Genomic DNA, 17,049 nt, shown 5'->3' on the forward strand with positions numbered 1-17,049 from the left:
AGTCACTTCACTTCTCTGGGCCTCAGTTCCCTCATCTGCAAAATGGGATTCAATCCCTCTTCTCCCTCCTACTTAGACTGGAAGCCCCACGTGGGTCCGGATGACCCCGTATCTACCCCAGCACTAAGTAGAGTGCCTGGCACAAGGTAAGCGCTTTTTAAATGCCACAATTATTCTTATCATTACGGCATCAATATGATTACTACCGAGAAGCAGCGTGGCCTCGTGGATAGAGCGCAGGCCTGGGAGTCGGAAGGACCTGGGTTCTAATCCCGGCTCCACGATGTGTCTGCTCAGTGACCCTGGGCAAGGCACTTCACTTCTCTGGGCCTCAGTTACCTCATCTGGAAAACGGGGGTTAAGACCGTGAGCCACGTGTGGGACGGAGACTGTGTCCAGCCCAATTTGTTTGTATCCATCCCAGCGCTTAGTACAGTGCCGGGCACATAGTAAGCGCTTAAGAAATACCACTGTTATTATTATTATTACCAGTACCAAATTCCAACTTTCCCAAACAGCCGGTCCCTCCCTCCCGTGCCCCCCCCAGGACTCACCGCGGGGAAGTTGGCAAAGTTGCTCGAGTCGACCTCCAGGCCGGCGGTGACGGTGGGGGCGAACGGGTCATCCGTCAGGTGGGGGGCTTTTTCCCGCAGCCCCTCACTGCCCGAGAAAGGCTGAAACGGATCGTTCAGTTTAAGGGAATCGGAAGAATCCAATCTGTTGGTCGGCCTTTTCCCTGGATCAAAATCAGTAGAACGAACTTAACCGTCAGACATGGCAAACCGACACGTCGCGACACGAAACGAAACCGAAACCGCTCCCCCTCCGGGAGTGGGGCAGGTGGGAAAACCCCCCGTGGGGACGACGGGCTTCCCCCGCTTTCTGAAATCCAAATCCGCCACCGCCGCTAGCGGTGGCTCGGGCGTCGGAGCCCGGCCAACCCTGACCGGAGGGAGGCGGGACGGGATGCTGGAGGAGAGGACCTCATGCCATCACAGAATGGCACCCGACAAGGACCGGGGCAGGAGAGGCCCGGGCCAAGAGTGGGCGGGAGGGAGATGAGAGAGAAAGGAAGAGGAGACAAGGGAGAGAGGGGAAGGTGGGTGGGGGGAGGGTGTTTTTCGTTCCTTGGAACCTAGAGCATTTGCAGGCTTTTCCCCGAACAGGCTGAGTCGGAACTTTGCCTCATCCAGAACATCGATCGTTCTGACCCGCCCAACTGAATTCAAGTCCCTGGCTGCAAAACACCACCTGCGTCCTTTCACCCGCAAATCCTCGTTTCTCCCACAGTTACAAGCCCCAAGGCTCGGGGACCCCACTCGACAGCCACCGGTAACCAACGGCGGGCACGAGGCCGTGGGGAAACACTCGCTCTGCCCATTATGGGATCTCTGAGCAAGATCGGGCCTGCACGGCCCCAGCACTCGGGCATAATCTCATTTTTAACCTTCTACTCAGCTCCGCCCCGCTGCCTCCGAAATTACGGGGAACCGAGTGGCTCGGAACCCCTTGAACTCCTACTTTTTCCCGCAAGCTTTTTGGAGCGGTTCATCGGACCAGCGGGTCCGCCCTGCCGCCGGAGGGACCCCGGTAGCCGGGACGCCTCCGGTTTGACTCCCATTTCATCCCTAAGACTCCGGGCGGGTGGTGATGAAACCGACCGGCTCAACGGTTTCGACTTGGTTAACGGGAAGTGGGGGACGGAGCCTGGTCGCGGGAGGACCAAAGCCCGCTTTCCGAGCCCCACCCTAGGTGAAACGGAGGACGCCCAGGGATGGTTTGGAGGCCAGGCCCGGAAAGACAGACCCTCGACTATCTGCGTTTAGCTGGGGCTCTTCGAGGGGAGAGGAAGTCAGGGGTCTGAGCGCCAAGGCTTATGAAGGGACCAGCAGGAGGGCGCTCTTCAAGAGTAGGCCCGGACTGGGAGCCCCCGACAGGTCAAAAACGAGCCAGTTACAAGCACTTAAAAATGAACATCGTGCCCTCGCTACCTCCCCCTCGAAGAGAAACGGGATGGCTCGGGGGGGCTTCCTGCAGGTCGTTTCTCCTGAGCCCGGCCATCTCCTCCTCGAACTAACGGCCCCGCGGGGAGCCCGCATCCCAAGAAGACCCATGAAATTTCAGCCGACGGGATGCGTTCCCGTAAGGCCTCGCTCCCGGCCCCCTCCCCCACGCAGCAAGGATAACCGCAGAATTCCCGGGTTCTTTGAGACGTTTTATTTGGTGCCGGAGAAGCCCGGCCTCCCCGCTGAGACGAGACGGGCCGGGGCCCCGGGCGGAGGGCACGCCGCTCGGAACTCTAGGCCGCGGGAGACGAGGCCGCTCGATACGGGTGGTCACTCGTTCGGGCTGTCCCCCGAGGTCCCCTCCACGAGGGAGGCGGGCGACGCGGGGCAGGGAGGGGCATTTCCAACGCGGCCGTGATCCCCGGCCGCCCCCCTACCGGGTGGAGGTGGACAGGGCCTCGTGGGAGTGCCCGTCTTGGGCGGCAGGGCTGGGGGCACGTCTTGGTTTTTGCCCGGCGGCTCCTCGAACACGTTTTTGGTCAGGACCACGTTGCTGCCCGAGCCGGGAGCGGCCGAACCGAAAGGGTCCTCGTTGTTGGCCTGGGCGGGAAGACGAAAGACGACAACGCGATATCGCACGCTTGGCCTGAGACCGTTCCAGAGCCCCCTCGATCGTCGGTCATCCAGTGGGGTTTATTGAGCGCCTCCAAGGGCTGGCACGGAGGACGCCCCCGGTAATGAGCCGACAGAGCACTGAGCGCAGAGTGCCACCCTGAGCGCTCGGGAGAGGGCGAGAGCCGGAAGGAGACCGGGTCCCCGCCTCCCAGAAGCTCACGGTCCACCTCCCTCCGGCAGCCCGGCGGGGACCCTGGACCGGGCTGGCTCGGGCCTCCGTGAGGCGGGAGCCGAGGTGGGGGAGCTGGAACTTTTGGACGACCCATCAGCGGATGCGGCCCCGCCATCTCTTCTGGAGGCAGACCCCAGTGCTGCAGAGAGGGGTGCCCCAGGGAGGAGAGGCGCATTACCCACGTGCGGCGGGTGTCCACCCCCTCAGCTTACGACACCTTCACTCCTGCCGCCTAACATCCCCCGCTCCCCGGGGAGGAAGGGGGCGGGCAGAGGGAGGGGAGATGGGGAGCAGTGAGGCAACCTAGACTTGAGGGAGAAGCCCAAGATTGGGAATCAAGAGACCACGGTCTTAGTCCTAACTTCTCCGCTTGCCTGCTGGGTGACTTGGGGCAAGTCACTGAATCTCCCTGTACCTCAGTTACCACACCTGTAAAATGGGAGTACGATTTCCGTTCTCCCTTCTTAAGCTGTGAGTCCCAAGTGGGACGGGGATGGGATCAAGTTGATGGTATTGATGCCCATCTGCTTATTTTGTTCTGCTGCCTCCCCCTTTTAGACTGCGAGCCCGTTTTGGGGCGGGGACTGTCCCTATCTGTTGCCGAACTGTATATTCCAAGCGCTCAGTACAGTGCTCTGCCCATAGTAAGTGCTCAGTAAACACGACTGAATGAATGAATGAAGTTGGACACAGTCTATGTCCCACATGAGCCTCCCACTCAATCTCCATTTAACAGATGAGGGAACTGAGGCACAGAGAAGTGAAGTGACTTGCCCAGTATCACACAGCAGGCGGGTGACAGAGCAGGGATTAGAACCCAGGTCCTTCTGCCTCCCAGGCCTGGGTTCTATCCACCAGGCCACGCTGCTTGGTCGAAAACGGTCCACATTTCCATCGTTAAACAGCTCCCGTGACGCCAAATGTTTCCCGGCTTTGTGAATCACTGCAGATTACCTTTGACATAGTGCTGAAGTCGGCAAATCCTTCTTCAAATGACTCATTCCCAAAGAGAGATGCGAAAGGATCTACAGGTTAAACACACAACACACAGACAAACACGTACACGGGGCAAATAAATACAACCAGGCAGGAAGACAGCCAGTGAAATCTTTTTGCTCAGCCAACTTGAGATGGAGGGAAGATGTCACTTCTCACTCAAGGCCCAGTTTTCCAAATTCCGTGGCCAGGAGTGAATAATAAGCCATCAGGCTACCGGAAGAATGAGAGAGAATGCGTGCGTGTATGTGTGCGGGTGAGTTTTCCACTCCGGCGCCTTTTGGAACAAAGCTAACGGGGGTCGTTCTGTTCTAAATCACCGAGTTCACAATATGGCCGTCACGCAGACGGGGGTATTTATTGGGCACCTACGTTGGGACAGTCTAGTGGAGTTGGAATTCGTTATCCCCAGCCCTCAAGGAACTCCTGGTTTTCGGTGAGCGCTCCGCCCGGACGGCTCACGCCGGAAGGCCGCGGTCTGCGTCTTGTGCACATCTCCCCAGACCCGCTGGGGATGCCGCCCGCCCCTCAGCTGGCCGGGCGAAAGCAGGGCCCCTCCCTGGTCGAAAAGCACCCCGACCCGGGCCTGGGAACGGCCAGAGGCTGGCTCCTCTCCCTGCTCCCATTTCCAGGGCCCGGCACCAGCCGGCTTGGTACCAGCACATCCTGCCCGTCTTTTTCTGCCAGGAGCCCTTCCGGAACTGCCAGAAGCTCCCCGTGGGAACCCGTTCCCACGTCCAACTAGGACGCTCCCTTTTCTCCTGCTGGGGATTATTTACACACCCTCTCCAGCCAAGTCGTGCTCTCTCCTCGGAGCCCGTCCCGGACGTCTCCTTCCAACAACCCTCCGGAATATGCAGTTCCAATCCCCCTGAGAGGCTCTCGGGGGGCCCAGGACGGGCCCGAGGGACCCCTGAGCTGCTGTCACCAGGGAGCGGTGCCAAGGGAAGAGAAGAAAGGGGCCTCGCCTCTCTCCCCACTTCAGACCGGTCGACGGGTCGGCAGGTGAGGGGACCGGCGGAGGGAGATTCTCCTCAGCTGTGCTGTAGCTTGGGCGGTGAGCGACTCCCCGGGCTAAGGACTGAGATATCTGTTTCCCTCCCTTAGTCTCTCTCGACTCCCACTGCCCCTCCTCTCCGGTCAATCACAGACCGGAGTCCGGTCTCCCCGACGCCAACTGCCCCGGGCAAGGCGGAGGTGCCAGGCGTCACCCGGTCTGCCCACACGTGTGCCTTCCTTCTGAATCACTGGGTGTTTGTCCATCTCTCCCTCCTGCTTGCGCCGGACGACCAGCTCCCCGAGGCCGGCTTCTGGGCGTTCCACGGGCACCCACTACAGTGCACGGTCCACGGAAGCGTCTTTGGGTTTCTCCGGAATCCCCGGGGCCTCGCTTTTCAGGTGAGGTCCAGCTGAGGGTGCCCGGCGTAGGAGTCAGAATGACACAAATCCTTCCCACTTCTCAGGAACGGCACCGTCGTGAGATGGGATCTCATTTATACGTGTGTTCCGGGCACTCTGGAGACGGCCTTAGGGGCCGGGAGACACCTGGCAAGTTGCACAAGGGTCGGATGGGAAAAATGTGCACAGACCATTGGTAGGGAAGCGTCCCCCGGAGGGAGAGGGATAAAACTGAATAACAGATGGGGTACGGTGGGCCCGAGCTCAGGCAAGGGAACGCGGAGAAGCCAAGAGTTTCGGTCGGAGGTCTGGATTCGCAAAATCCTGGCACGGCCGAGGGCCCTGGTTATGAGAAGCCCGGTGAGTCATTATTGCAGAATCCCTGAAATGACTGGATAGACTAGGAGGGACACGCCTAATAAATACACGCCAAACAGGGCTGACACAGATTTGCAGGACGGAAAGTCAGTTTAGGAGGGAGACCGCCAAGGCGGTCGGCCTGAACGCTAGGCGTCGACCCGCTTCCTCCGTGCCGTGCTCCGTTTCCTCCTCCGACGACCTCTTTTGGTCTCTTTGCCTCCCGGGCGTTACTCCTCGTACGCCCACCAGACTCACGTCCTCGGTTTGGTTCCCGCCGGCCGGGCAGGCCTCTTCCATGCGGCCCCAAGTGGCAATGGAGGGAAGGGAGAGAGGGGAGGTGTCACCGGCCGCGGGTGCTGCAGCCCCCTCTGTGCGTGCCCAAGGGCAGATGAGGTGACTTCCTCCCGCTTCAGTCTTCCGTAAGGGGCCTCGAGTCGAAAGGACCGTGGGGCTTCCGGGCCTGGATGATCCTCCGAGGCCTGGCGTTCGGAGGGCTCCCCGGATTGGCGGCTACGAGCAGGATACATCCCGGCGTTCACGGCACGGGGGCTGTTGGCGGTCTCCAGGGCCTGCTGGGGCCCCCCAGGGTCCACGAGTGCCGACCAGCAAGAGGTGTTTGTTTATTTTAGTTTCACCGCCAACCTCTCACCCGGATCCTGCCTCTGGCCTGGAACGCCCTCCGTCACGTCTGACAGACGATTACGCTCCCCACTTCCAAAAGCCTAACCAAGGCCCATCCCCTCCGAGAGGCCTTCCCTGACTAAGCCCTCATTTCCTCTTCTCCCACTCCCTTCTGCGTCACCCTCGCGCTTGGATTTGCTCCTTCAAACCCCACCCTCAGCCCCACCGCACTTACATCCACGTCCGTCATTTACTTATTTGTATTCATGTCTGTCATCCCCACTCTAGACTTCAAACTCACTGTGGTCACGGAACGTGTCTACCCACTCTGTTGAACTGTACTCTCTCAAGCGCTCAATACAGCGTGTTGCACGTGGTAAGCACTCAAAAAATACGACCAATAGAAGCCACGGGGCTGTTGAGTCCACACTGCAGGACCCAACCCCAACCCAACTGGCAGAGGAAAGGCGGACGGTCAGACGGCCTACACGGAGGAATGGAAGCTCTCTGAATAATTCAGGATCGGTGGGAAAGCCGGGGAACGGGGGGGAAGAGGGTTCCCTATGGAAACAGGCATCTGGAATGCATCTCCCTACCTGGGTCACTCGCCGCGGCCCCCGCCGTCCCACCGGGAGCGAAAGGGTCGTCGCTCTTCAGCGTTTCCACCTGGAGGCCGGGAGAGAGATCCTTGGCGTGGGCGGGGAGGGGGAACGTCCCCGGGCGAATCCACCACCCCCTCGCCCTCTGAATCCCAGGGACCGACCCCGCCTGGAGCGGCAGCCCCCGGAGTACCTGGCCGGTCCCGGAGTGGATTCCTCCACGAGTGGATGCCCCAGGCCCAATTTAGCATCATCTCAGCTCTCTAACGACCCCCAAGGGATTCCCTGCCCTGTTGCAAAAATCTGCGGTTTGGGAAATCGGTAATCCCGAAATTTCCTGACATGGGAGAAGTCAAACCCGCCGCCACTCCCACACCCTGGGTCGAACTGGCACTCCCAGGCCCCCGCCTAGGTACCCGGGACCACCTCCTCATCCCCACAGTTCCCGCCGGGTGGGAGAGGGCTAACGGGGCAAATCTGACAGGTCCATATGGGGAAGGGGGCTCCACGGTTCAGCGACGCCCACCGCGGGCAGCTCTGGGGCAGGGCTTGGACTACTGGCGGTGCCACTGCAGTTGCCCGGGCTCCGAGCCTGGCAGGGAGAGGCCCGCATATCAGGAGCCAAATGAGGATCTGGGAAGCAGCGAGGCCTAATGGAAAGAGGCTGGGCGTGGGAGTCAGAGGACCTGGGTTCTAATCCCGGCTCTGCCTCCTGTCTGCTGTGACCCCGGGCAAGTCACTTCACTTCTCGGTGCCTCGGTTCCCTCATCTTCAAAATGGGGATTAAATCCCCCTCTCTCCCATTTAGACCGTGAACCCGTGTAGGACAGGCTGTGTGCGCAGGAGATTACCTCGTAGTATCTACCCTAGCGCTTAGAAGAGTGCTTGACATATAGTAAGCAGTCAACAAATACCTCACAGATAAAACAATTAACCGAGAGAAACCAGGCGGAATGCCGAGGTCCGGAACTTGGGGTTTGGATTCGACATGTTGCAGTGTTTGCTACCTGGATGATGATTTTTTTTTTTTTTAATAGTATTAGTTAAGCACTAATCTCAAGGGTCTCGAAAATGCCATTGCCAGAGAAAGACACCTTAGTAGTGGGGTTGGCTACAACGGGAGCGGCTTTACCGCTTCGTTGATTCGTCCGGGGTTTTTAGGTTGCTTTTTTTTACACACCCATCTCATCTTCCCTCGTGTATCTGCTCCTAACCCCACCCCCCCATAACTCCATTCTGAGATTGGAAGTACCGGGGGACGACCAGAGGCCATGTCTAATTCTCACCTGTGTTATTTTTTCCACTGCTTAAAACAGAGCCTTGCACACAGAAGGTGCTTAAGAAGTAAGAACAGCAATAGCCCTTATCGAGCGCTTATTCTGTTCTAAGCACTGGTGTAGATACACGGTAATTCATTCATTCATTCAATAGTATTTATTGAGCGCTTACTATGTGCAGAGCACTGTACTAAGCGCTTGGAATGTACAAATCGACAACAGATAGAGACAGTCCCTGCCCTTTGACGGGCTTACGGTCTAATCGATCAAATCGGATACGGATCCTGACACCCAGGGGGCTCCGAGTCCAAGAAGGAGGGAGATCGGTATTTTATCCCCATATTACAGATGAGAAAACCGAGGCCCAGACGGGTGAAGTGACTTGCCCACGGTCACACAGCAGGCAAGTGCCAGAACGGGGCCTAGGACCCAGTGCTGTGTCACCACTCCCGGTCCGTCCCCTCGCTCCCGTCCCCCCCGCCCCAACTCACGGCAGAATCGCTGCTGCTGCTGGCCGCGCTGAAAGGGTCGGGGCTTGTGGCGGCAAAGGGGTCGTCGGCGGTGGACTGCTTGAAAAACGAGTCGGCCGCGAACGGATCCGAACCTCTGAAGGGGTCGCCCCCGAATGGATCTACGAAGGGAGAGTCAGAACGGGATCAGAACGGGACTCGGCCACTCGGGAAATGCTCAGTAAACCCCATCGACTGACTGATCGATGGATTGATTTCCGAGCCGTCGAGAGGGTCGGGGGCTCCACGTCTGATGTACGACATTAGCCCTCTGCCATTCACGGCTCTCCCTCCTGCCTCCCGCTAGACTGTAAGCTCGTTGTGGGCAAGGAATGGGTCTGTTTTACTGTTTTACTATTGTACTGTTGGATATTTGACGTTATACGGTTGTGCCAAGTGCTTAGTACAGTGGTCTGCACGCAGTAAGTGTTCAATAAATACGACTGACTTGGAAACTTATTGTCCCATCCATATGCCCCAGGAGACTGTAAACTCGCTAAGCGCTGGGATCGCATATGTTAGCACTTAGTAAAGTGCTCTGCACTCGGTAAATACTACCGATCGCCTAAAGGGAGGGTTTCTGAGACCATGGCCCCGGCCCGTTCAGCTGACGTTTCATTGTCTGGCCACGATGAGAAAGGGTCCTTTTTTTGAAAAAAAAAAAATGTATTCGTTAAACACTATGTGCCACGCACTGTTCTAAGCACTGGGATAGTTACAAGCTAATCAGGTTGGACACAGTCCCCATCCCACAGGGGGCTCACGGTCTTAATCCCCATTTTACAGATGAGGTAACTGAGGCACAAGAGAAGTGAAGTGACTTGCCCAGGGTCACACAGGAGGCATGTGGCGGAGCCGGGATTAGAACCCACGACCTCTGACTCCCGGGCCCGGGTTCGATCCACTAGGCCATGCTGCTCTTAATACATTCATAACAGTGATCGTTATGGCATTTACGAAGCAATCGCTATGTGCTAAGCACTGGGTCCGGGCCCTTGGTCACTCAGAAAACGGCCCCAGGCTGGCTGGTGTTTGCTCTCGCTCCCGAAGCGGTCGAGACTGCTCTCGCCTGATCCCACCTTTTGCTCACGGTCCACCCCGCTAGTGACCAAAGGCCACCTTGGCCCAGGAGGGAAGAGGAGACCATTGAGAAGCAGCTAAGGGATGTGGCTGAAGCCACAGCTCCAAGCCTGAGACGGCAAACGGCGGGCGCTCAGGAGATACCGATGACCGACCGACTGACCAGTGAGCCCCGGCCGCACACGCCTGAATACGGTCGAGACCGAAACCGGATCCGGTGGAAGCGAGAAACAGAAAATGGGGAAAACGCACTAACCAATTTTCCCAAAAGGGTCGTCCTTGAAAGGGTCACCTGTGGTCAGAACAAAGACGGAGCAGTTAAAACCCCCAAACTTTACTCAGAGGGCCGTCGCAGAGCCCGCCCCCACTCCTGGGGATCGCTGTTGGTTCCTCCCCTCTTCCCTAGACTCAAGCCGCCCCTCCATTCGGTCGACATTGTAAGTTTGTTACGGGAGGGAACACGTCTAATTTTGCTGTATTGTAACGATCGCGATAACAATTATGGTATTCGTTAAGCGCTTACTATGTGTCAGGGACTGTACTAAGCCCTGGGGTGGGTACAAGCAAATCGGGTTGCACACGGTCGCTGTCCCACGTGGGGCTCACAGTGGCAGTCCCAGGTGCTCAGTGCAGTGCTCTGCACATAGTAAGCGCTCAATAAATACGAGTGATCGATTGCAAGCCATCCTTGGCCTTGGGACAGGTCTTCCCCAGGACACGCGGCATGGATCACCAGCCCTCCGACTTCCCCGACTCCCTTAACGCCAATGGGCCACAGGGGTCGGGGGTCGAGGGTGAAGTGGGGCAGAAAGCTCCCCGCTATTGCGTCTGCCCTTCCGGAAGGGCCGCCCCGGCTCTGGGCAGGGAATGTGTCTGTTCTAGTGCAGTCTCCCAAGCACTCAGCACAGTGCTCTGCACACCGTAAGCGCTCAATAAATGCGAATGACTGACTGGCCTGCCGACTCGGGGCTGGCCAACAGCAGCGGGCGGAGCCGGGCTCAGGAGAAGCCACTCCATTGATCCTTTGAGGACAAAGTCAGGGGAGAGCGGGGCAGCCGGGGGCGGGCACCCGTCTGTCCAGGGACCGTCACCTCAGGCGAGCAACTATCTGCAAGTCTGCTTGACAAAGCGGACGCCCTCGTCCACGGCCCCTCCCCTTCACTCGGGTCCCCTTCCCGGGGACGCCCGGATGGGCCTCGGCCGAGCTGCAACCCCCCTCCGGCTCTCAGGGCTCTGGGGTCATTTGGGAAGGGACCACTTACTGCCGACAAAGGGGTCGGTCTGGAAGAAGTCCAGGCTCGCTTCCGCAACCGGATCCGACAGAGGATGCGATTCTGCAGTAAACGGATCTTCCTAAAAAACAGGTTGGCACGTTGAGGCTACAGCGGACGAGACCCAGACCCGCGGCCGTTACCGGGCCTAACCGGACCAGCCCTGGTCCCCGTCACCAGGGAAATGATGGTGTTCTCACTCGTTCGGTGGCGTGGGGTTGAGGGAGCGGGGAGGGGCTGGGGGCAGGGAGGTGCGCCGCAGATTACCCTGGGAGCTGGAAGCCAATTCCATACATGAATACGTAGAGCAATGGCAAGATCCAGAATCCCTCAAAGGTGACCCAAACTTAGCTCCAGGTGCTTGGAACGGGCTTACACGGGGGCAGGAAAGCATGTTGGTCCCCGGCTTTGGATTAGGGGAGGGGTGGGAAGGAGGACGGGAGGGAGGAAGAGGGAGGAAGAGAGTGAGGAAGGAAGGAAGCAAGTCGGGAAGGCGGGAAAGGGAAAAGGAGAGAGGGAGGGAGGGAGAAAGGAGCCTCCGCCTCCATGGGACTCTGGAACCCGGGGAGCAGAACGGGTCGCTGGACTCCAAAAGCCAACCGGAACCCCGTGCGCCCCCACCTTTTCGCTCTCAATTATCGTCAGCTCTTCCTTGTCGTCCGTCCCGGTCATGTCGGCCATCTCCGGGCTGCTTCTGACCTAAGAGAGAAAAACGGACGGTGACGGACGGGCTTAGACCGCACGACGAGAGGAGACCTATTTGTCGGTAGAAGCGGGAGAGACATGCCGAGTAGAAATGACCTCACCCAACGGTAAGACCCGCCGCTCCTCACCACCACTGGACCACCGGTCTCCCCGAGGCCTGGGGCCCAGGGCTCCTGCTGTTACCTTCGGTTCCCCAACGCCCGGTGCGAGGGATCCCGAAGGCATCGGGGAACCCCGACCGTGGCTGGCCACGGCCCGGAAGCCCTCCCCCTACAAAGCGAGGGATCCGGGTGCCGGGCCCAGCGTCCGGCGGAAGAAGGCGCCGAGAGGCCCCCGGGGAGGGAGGGCGGGCTCACCGGCGACGCGGGCGGGCCGGGCTCGGCCTCCCGCGGGCTGGGACCCTCGCCGTGCTCGTTGAGGTTGGCCGTGTCGCTGCTGCTGTTGCTGAGGCTGCAGTAATCGGCGCTGCCGTTGACGAGCATGCTGTGGGGGCTGCCGCCCCAGGGCCCCTGGCTCCCGGCGGGGGCCACTTCCCTCATCTCGCTCAGTTTCATCTGCATCTGCAGAGACAAAGGGAGCCCGGTTGCCCAACCCTCCCACACCTCCAGCCTTCTGGGCTTTCACTTCCACTCCGTCTCACCAGGCTGGGCTCGGGACCCCCCAGGCTGTGGGGGCGGGGAGAGGTCTCCTTCTCCCTCTCCCTCTCCGGGGCTCAGCGACCGCCAGGAGCGGCCCGAACTCCGGCACCGGCCACCGGTCTCCATTTTCTAAATAAAGAGCGAGGGGGGGGGGGTCACCGATACCGTGGGATACACCGCCCCCGAATGGGGTCAGGGTGGGAGAAGAAAGAGCGAGAGAGAGAAAGCGCACGAGAGCTTTTTCTCACCAGAACTACTCCATCCTAACCCTTGCAGACCTCGAGGCAGCCTCCGACTCAGCGGACCGCCCCCTTCTCCTGAAAACACTACCCGACCTCGTTTTCTCTGACACTCGTTCTCCCTCATCTTTCCGGCCGATCCTTCTCGGCTCTTTCCCCGGCATCCCCACTCCCTGACTAGGCCGTAAGCCCTCAGAGGGTAGGGATGGTGCCTCCCGAGTCTATTTTACTATTTGGTTACACTAGCCTAACTCCATTATACTAGCCTAAGTGCTCAGTACAGCGCTCTTCGCCCAGGACAGCGCTCAACAGATACCACCGATTGATGGGCGTCCCTCGAGGCTTCGACCTGAGTTCCCTTCGATTCTCAACCATCCCCCTCTCCCTTGGGGAACCGATCTCCTCTCACCGCTTCAACTACCAAACCTACCTGTCCAGCCCCGCTCCCTTCCTCGTCTCCGCTCTCTCGCATTCCCTCCCGCCTCCCGGACACCTCTGTAGGCATGACCTGCCGACATCTCAAACTCGACATATGCAAAGCGGAACACCTCCGATTTCTTCCCAAATCCTTCCCTTCTAACTTTCCCACCACTGGACACAGCACCACCTTCCTCCGCGTCGACGAAGCCTGCAAACGCGGCCTAATCTTTGTCTCATTTCTCCCTCCCTTTCAACCCCCAGATTCGGTGACAAAATCCCACGTACACAGACTGCACTACGTGCTTGGGAGAGTACAACAGAGTTGGCAGGATATTCCCGGCCCACAGCGAGCTTACAGTGCAGAGGGGAAGACAGATATTAAAAGAACGTCCGGCTTGTAAACTCCTTCTCGGCAGGGATCGGGTCTCCTGACTATCTGTACTCCTAAAAGCTTCGCTGAGCGCTCTGCCAGGACAGTGATTGCTGTGTGATCTTGGGCAAGTCACTTAACCTCTACGGGCCTCGGTCTCCTCATCTATAAAATGGGACTCAGATCCCTGCTCTCCCTCCCCCCGAACGTGAGCCCCGAGTGGGACGGGGACGGTGTCTGATCTGACTAGGTCGCCTTTACCCCGAGGCCTAGCACCGGGCTGGGCTGGAAAGCCTCCGGAAGCCCAGAGCTGACGTCGGCAAGTTCTTTTACAACGGAAGGAATCCGGCAGATAAACACTAGACCGGCAGATGGGGATGTGGGAACGGCCGCCGACGGACATCTGGAAAACTACAAGGAAGCTCTTTTTCCAAAGCAATCTGGGTTGAGACCGAATGAATTTTCCTCAACCGTGAGCCTGGCTTGGAATCGAAGAGCTAAAAATGCTTTAAAAGCCGGAAAGAAAATCCAGATGTCAGGTTCAAACAACAAGCAGCGGCTTCTGCCAGGAAATTCGACAACTTGGAAGCGCCGGCCTGCTCAGCTGCCCACCCCGGGGCAACCACTTCCCAAACATGACCTCCCCCGGCCCCCCGCGGCAGGGAAGCCGCCCTCGGACAGCGTGACCTCCTCTGCCACACGTGGCCTAGTGGGAAGAGGATGGGCCTGGGAGTCCGAGGACCTGGGTTCGAATCTCAGCTCTGCCAGTCGCTAGCTGTGTGACGTTGGAAAAGTCGCTTCACTTCTCTGAGTCTCAGTTTCCTCAACTGTAAAAGGGGGATTCGATCCCTGTTCTCCTTTCTCTGACTATAAGCTCATCATGGGCAGGGAATGTGCCCGTTTATTGCTGTATTCACCCTCGCGCTTAGTACGGTGATCTGTAGACAGTAAGTGCTCAATAAATACCATCGGCTGACTAACTCCTGCTTAAGCCTGTGAACTCCCAAGGGGCAGGGACTGTGTCTGCCCTGACTGACTTGCACCCACCCAAGTGTTTAGAACGGCGTTTGACACGGTAGCATCAGGCGAAATAAAACAACAAACCGTCGGCGTCCAGGAGGGCGGCGGGAAGAGCACCTCTCTGGGTTCTGGAGGCCTCTCTCGGACATCAGCTTTCATTCAATCAATCACTCAAGCGTACTTATTGAGCACTTATTGTGTGCAGAACACTGTACTAAGCACTTGGGAGAGTACAATATAACAATGAACAGATACAAGCTTAGAGTCTATAGATGGAGAGAGGACTCGAGAGATAAATAAATTACAGAATACACGTAAGTGCTGCGGATCTGGGAGGGGAGATGAATAAAGGGAGCGAGTCAGGGTGACGCAGAGGGAGTGGGAGAAGAGGAAAGGAGGTCTTAGTCAGGGAAGGCCTCTTGGAGGAGATGGACCTTCAGTTAGGCTTTGAAGGCGGAGAGAGTCACTGTCTGTCGGATATAAGGAGGGAGGGCATTCTAGGAGAACTGAGCCCCGGGGACAGCTGGGGAGCAGCAACCGAGGCCCGAAGCCAAGAGCCCACTGCCCCACCGGGGCCTGCCGCGCGGTCCTCGACGCCAGCAGTGGGAAGTGAAAGGCAAACGTAGCAGGGGTGGGCCGGGGAAGGGGAGGGGAGGAGAGGGGAACGGAGAGGGAGGCGCGGCCAGGAAGGGGACTCGGCCGGCGGGACGGACGGACTCACCGAGCTGATCTCCTGCTGCGACTCCTGCAGGTGGTCCCGGAGGGGCCCCAGCTGGGCCCGCCCGGCCTCCACGCTCTCGGCCAGGTCCAAGGCCTCCTGCTGCAGCTGGCTCAGCTCCGCCCTGGCTTTGCCCAGCTCCTCTTCGTACGCGCAGATCTGCGACTCCTGACTCGCCAACTCGGCCTGCAGGGTAGAGACCTGCAGGGCCGGGGGTGGGGGACGGAGGGGAGAACACGCTGTGAAAATCGAACTAATCAGAAGCAGAAGGCTGCTGGGAATGAAACCCCACGGGGGACGACCCAGAGTTGGCTACGGGTGTCTGTGGGGGCCGGAGGAACCCAGTTCGCTCTTGCACTTCCTCACACCGCGACCCGCCCGACGGTAGCCACGGTCCCCATCTAGCACAGCCTGGGCCACCCGAGCCAGTCGCTTAAACCCCTCCGGGCCTCTGTTTGCCCACTTGGAAGCAGAAGCTAGAGAAGCAGCGTGGCTCAGTGGAAAGAGCCCGGGCTTGGGTGTCAGAGGTCATGGGTTCAAATCCCAGCTCTGCCACTCGTCAGCTGTGTGACTGTGGGCAAGTCACTTCACTTCTCTGTGCCTCAGTTCCCTCATCTGTCAAACGGGGATTACGACTACGAGCCTCACGTGGGACAACCTGACGACCCTGTATCTCCCCCAGCGCTTAGAAGAGTGCTCTGCACATAGTTAGCGTTTAACAAACACCAACATTATTATTATTATTATTATTATTATTGGAAAATGGGAATAAGGGGCTCGCTCTTCCTCCTCCTTGGATCGAGAGCCCAGCGAGGGCAGGGACAGGGTATGGCCTGTTTGCCTTCAATCTGGCATACTGCTCGGCACAGAGTAAGCACTTAACACCCGACGGGGAAAAACAGGGAAAAAAAAAACGATCGTGGAGGCTGCGAGCCAGGCTGGGAGCCGGGCTGGGAGCGGAGGAATGTACCAGCTGGGCTTCCTCGGCACATTTCTGTCTGATGTCATGAAGCTGCTCCTCCAGCTTGGCCTTCTGCTCCTCCAGCTCGTTCAGGAGTTCCTCCGCTTCCTGTTTCTGAGTCTGCAGCTTTTGCAGATTAGTACTCTCCCTCTTGACTTCATCCTGAAGATCCTGAAGAAATGAAAGACAAAAAACAAAAAGATACCAAACGCTGTGATACTTCCCCTCTTCAGGGCCAGAGTGGATCAGTAAATTCTAAAATGTAAAGAAAATACCCAGGTTTCAGGACAATGCCTTCCTCCCTCCGCTCCCACCTTCCCGGGCAGCATTCGCCTACTCCTCTCAAGGCCTCGGCCCAGACCCGCAACACCCCCGCAATCGGTGACGTCGGTTGAGCGCTCACTGTGCGCAGAACACTGTACTACGTGCCTGTGTGTCGAACATCCCCCTCCTCCCCCGCTCCGGGCCAGATTCTTCGCTGCTGAGTTGAAGCGTGGCTCAGCCCGGGGCTCTCCCCCACCCACACTTCTTTTTTAAAATGGTATTGGTTAAGCGCTTCCTATGTGCCAGGCACTGTACTGAGCGCCGGGGTAGTCACAGGCTAATGGGGTGGCACATAGCCCAAGTCCCACATGGGGCGCTCAGTCAATCCACACTTTATATATGATGGAACTCATCTCTCCTCCAAACCCTCCCACCTGACCATCCGCCACCCGTCTTCCCACGTTCCTCAACCCCAAGTAAAAGCTCTTGGTTTCAAAGCTCTCCACCTCACAGACTCCGCTCGCCCCCTACTCCCCGGCTCCTGCTCTCCGCTCCCCCGCAAGCCCACCTCCTGGCCCCACCCACCTCTGACCCTTTGCTCACGTTGTCCCCGAGGCCTGACTCCCTCTCCCTCTCTGACAGCTCAGTCCCCCCTACCCCACCTCTTAACATCTCCCACAGATTTCACCCCTCTACGGCTCCGCCCCGACTAATGCCGGTGTCCCGATACTTATCAGTCTCCCAACCGCC

At 58.5% G+C, this 17,049-nt stretch overlaps 1 protein-coding gene across 1 annotated transcript in view; it reads right to left on the minus strand.

The window, feature by feature from the left end:
* The window catches only part of EPS15 (epidermal growth factor receptor pathway substrate 15), a 74,390-nt gene that overhangs the window by 4,197 nt on the left and 53,144 nt on the right, over nt 1-17,049 (minus strand). The window contains exons 14-24 of the mRNA XM_029083059.2: nt 16,045-16,206; nt 15,078-15,275; nt 12,026-12,229; nt 11,586-11,663; nt 10,956-11,046; nt 9,950-9,985; nt 8,596-8,735; nt 6,825-6,894; nt 3,808-3,878; nt 2,444-2,606; nt 555-736 (exon numbers count right to left, since the gene is read on the minus strand). Of these exons, the coding sequence (XP_028938892.1) occupies nt 555-736; nt 2,444-2,606; nt 3,808-3,878; nt 6,825-6,894; nt 8,596-8,735; nt 9,950-9,985; nt 10,956-11,046; nt 11,586-11,663; nt 12,026-12,229; nt 15,078-15,275; nt 16,045-16,206 (1,395 nt within the window). The remainder of the gene's footprint in view (nt 1-554; nt 737-2,443; nt 2,607-3,807; nt 3,879-6,824; nt 6,895-8,595; nt 8,736-9,949; nt 9,986-10,955; nt 11,047-11,585; nt 11,664-12,025; nt 12,230-15,077; nt 15,276-16,044; nt 16,207-17,049) is intronic.

This window comes from Ornithorhynchus anatinus, chromosome 18, assembly GCF_004115215.2.
Source record: "Ornithorhynchus anatinus isolate Pmale09 chromosome 18, mOrnAna1.pri.v4, whole genome shotgun sequence".
NCBI classification, from domain to species: Eukaryota; Metazoa; Chordata; class Mammalia; order Monotremata; family Ornithorhynchidae; genus Ornithorhynchus; species Ornithorhynchus anatinus.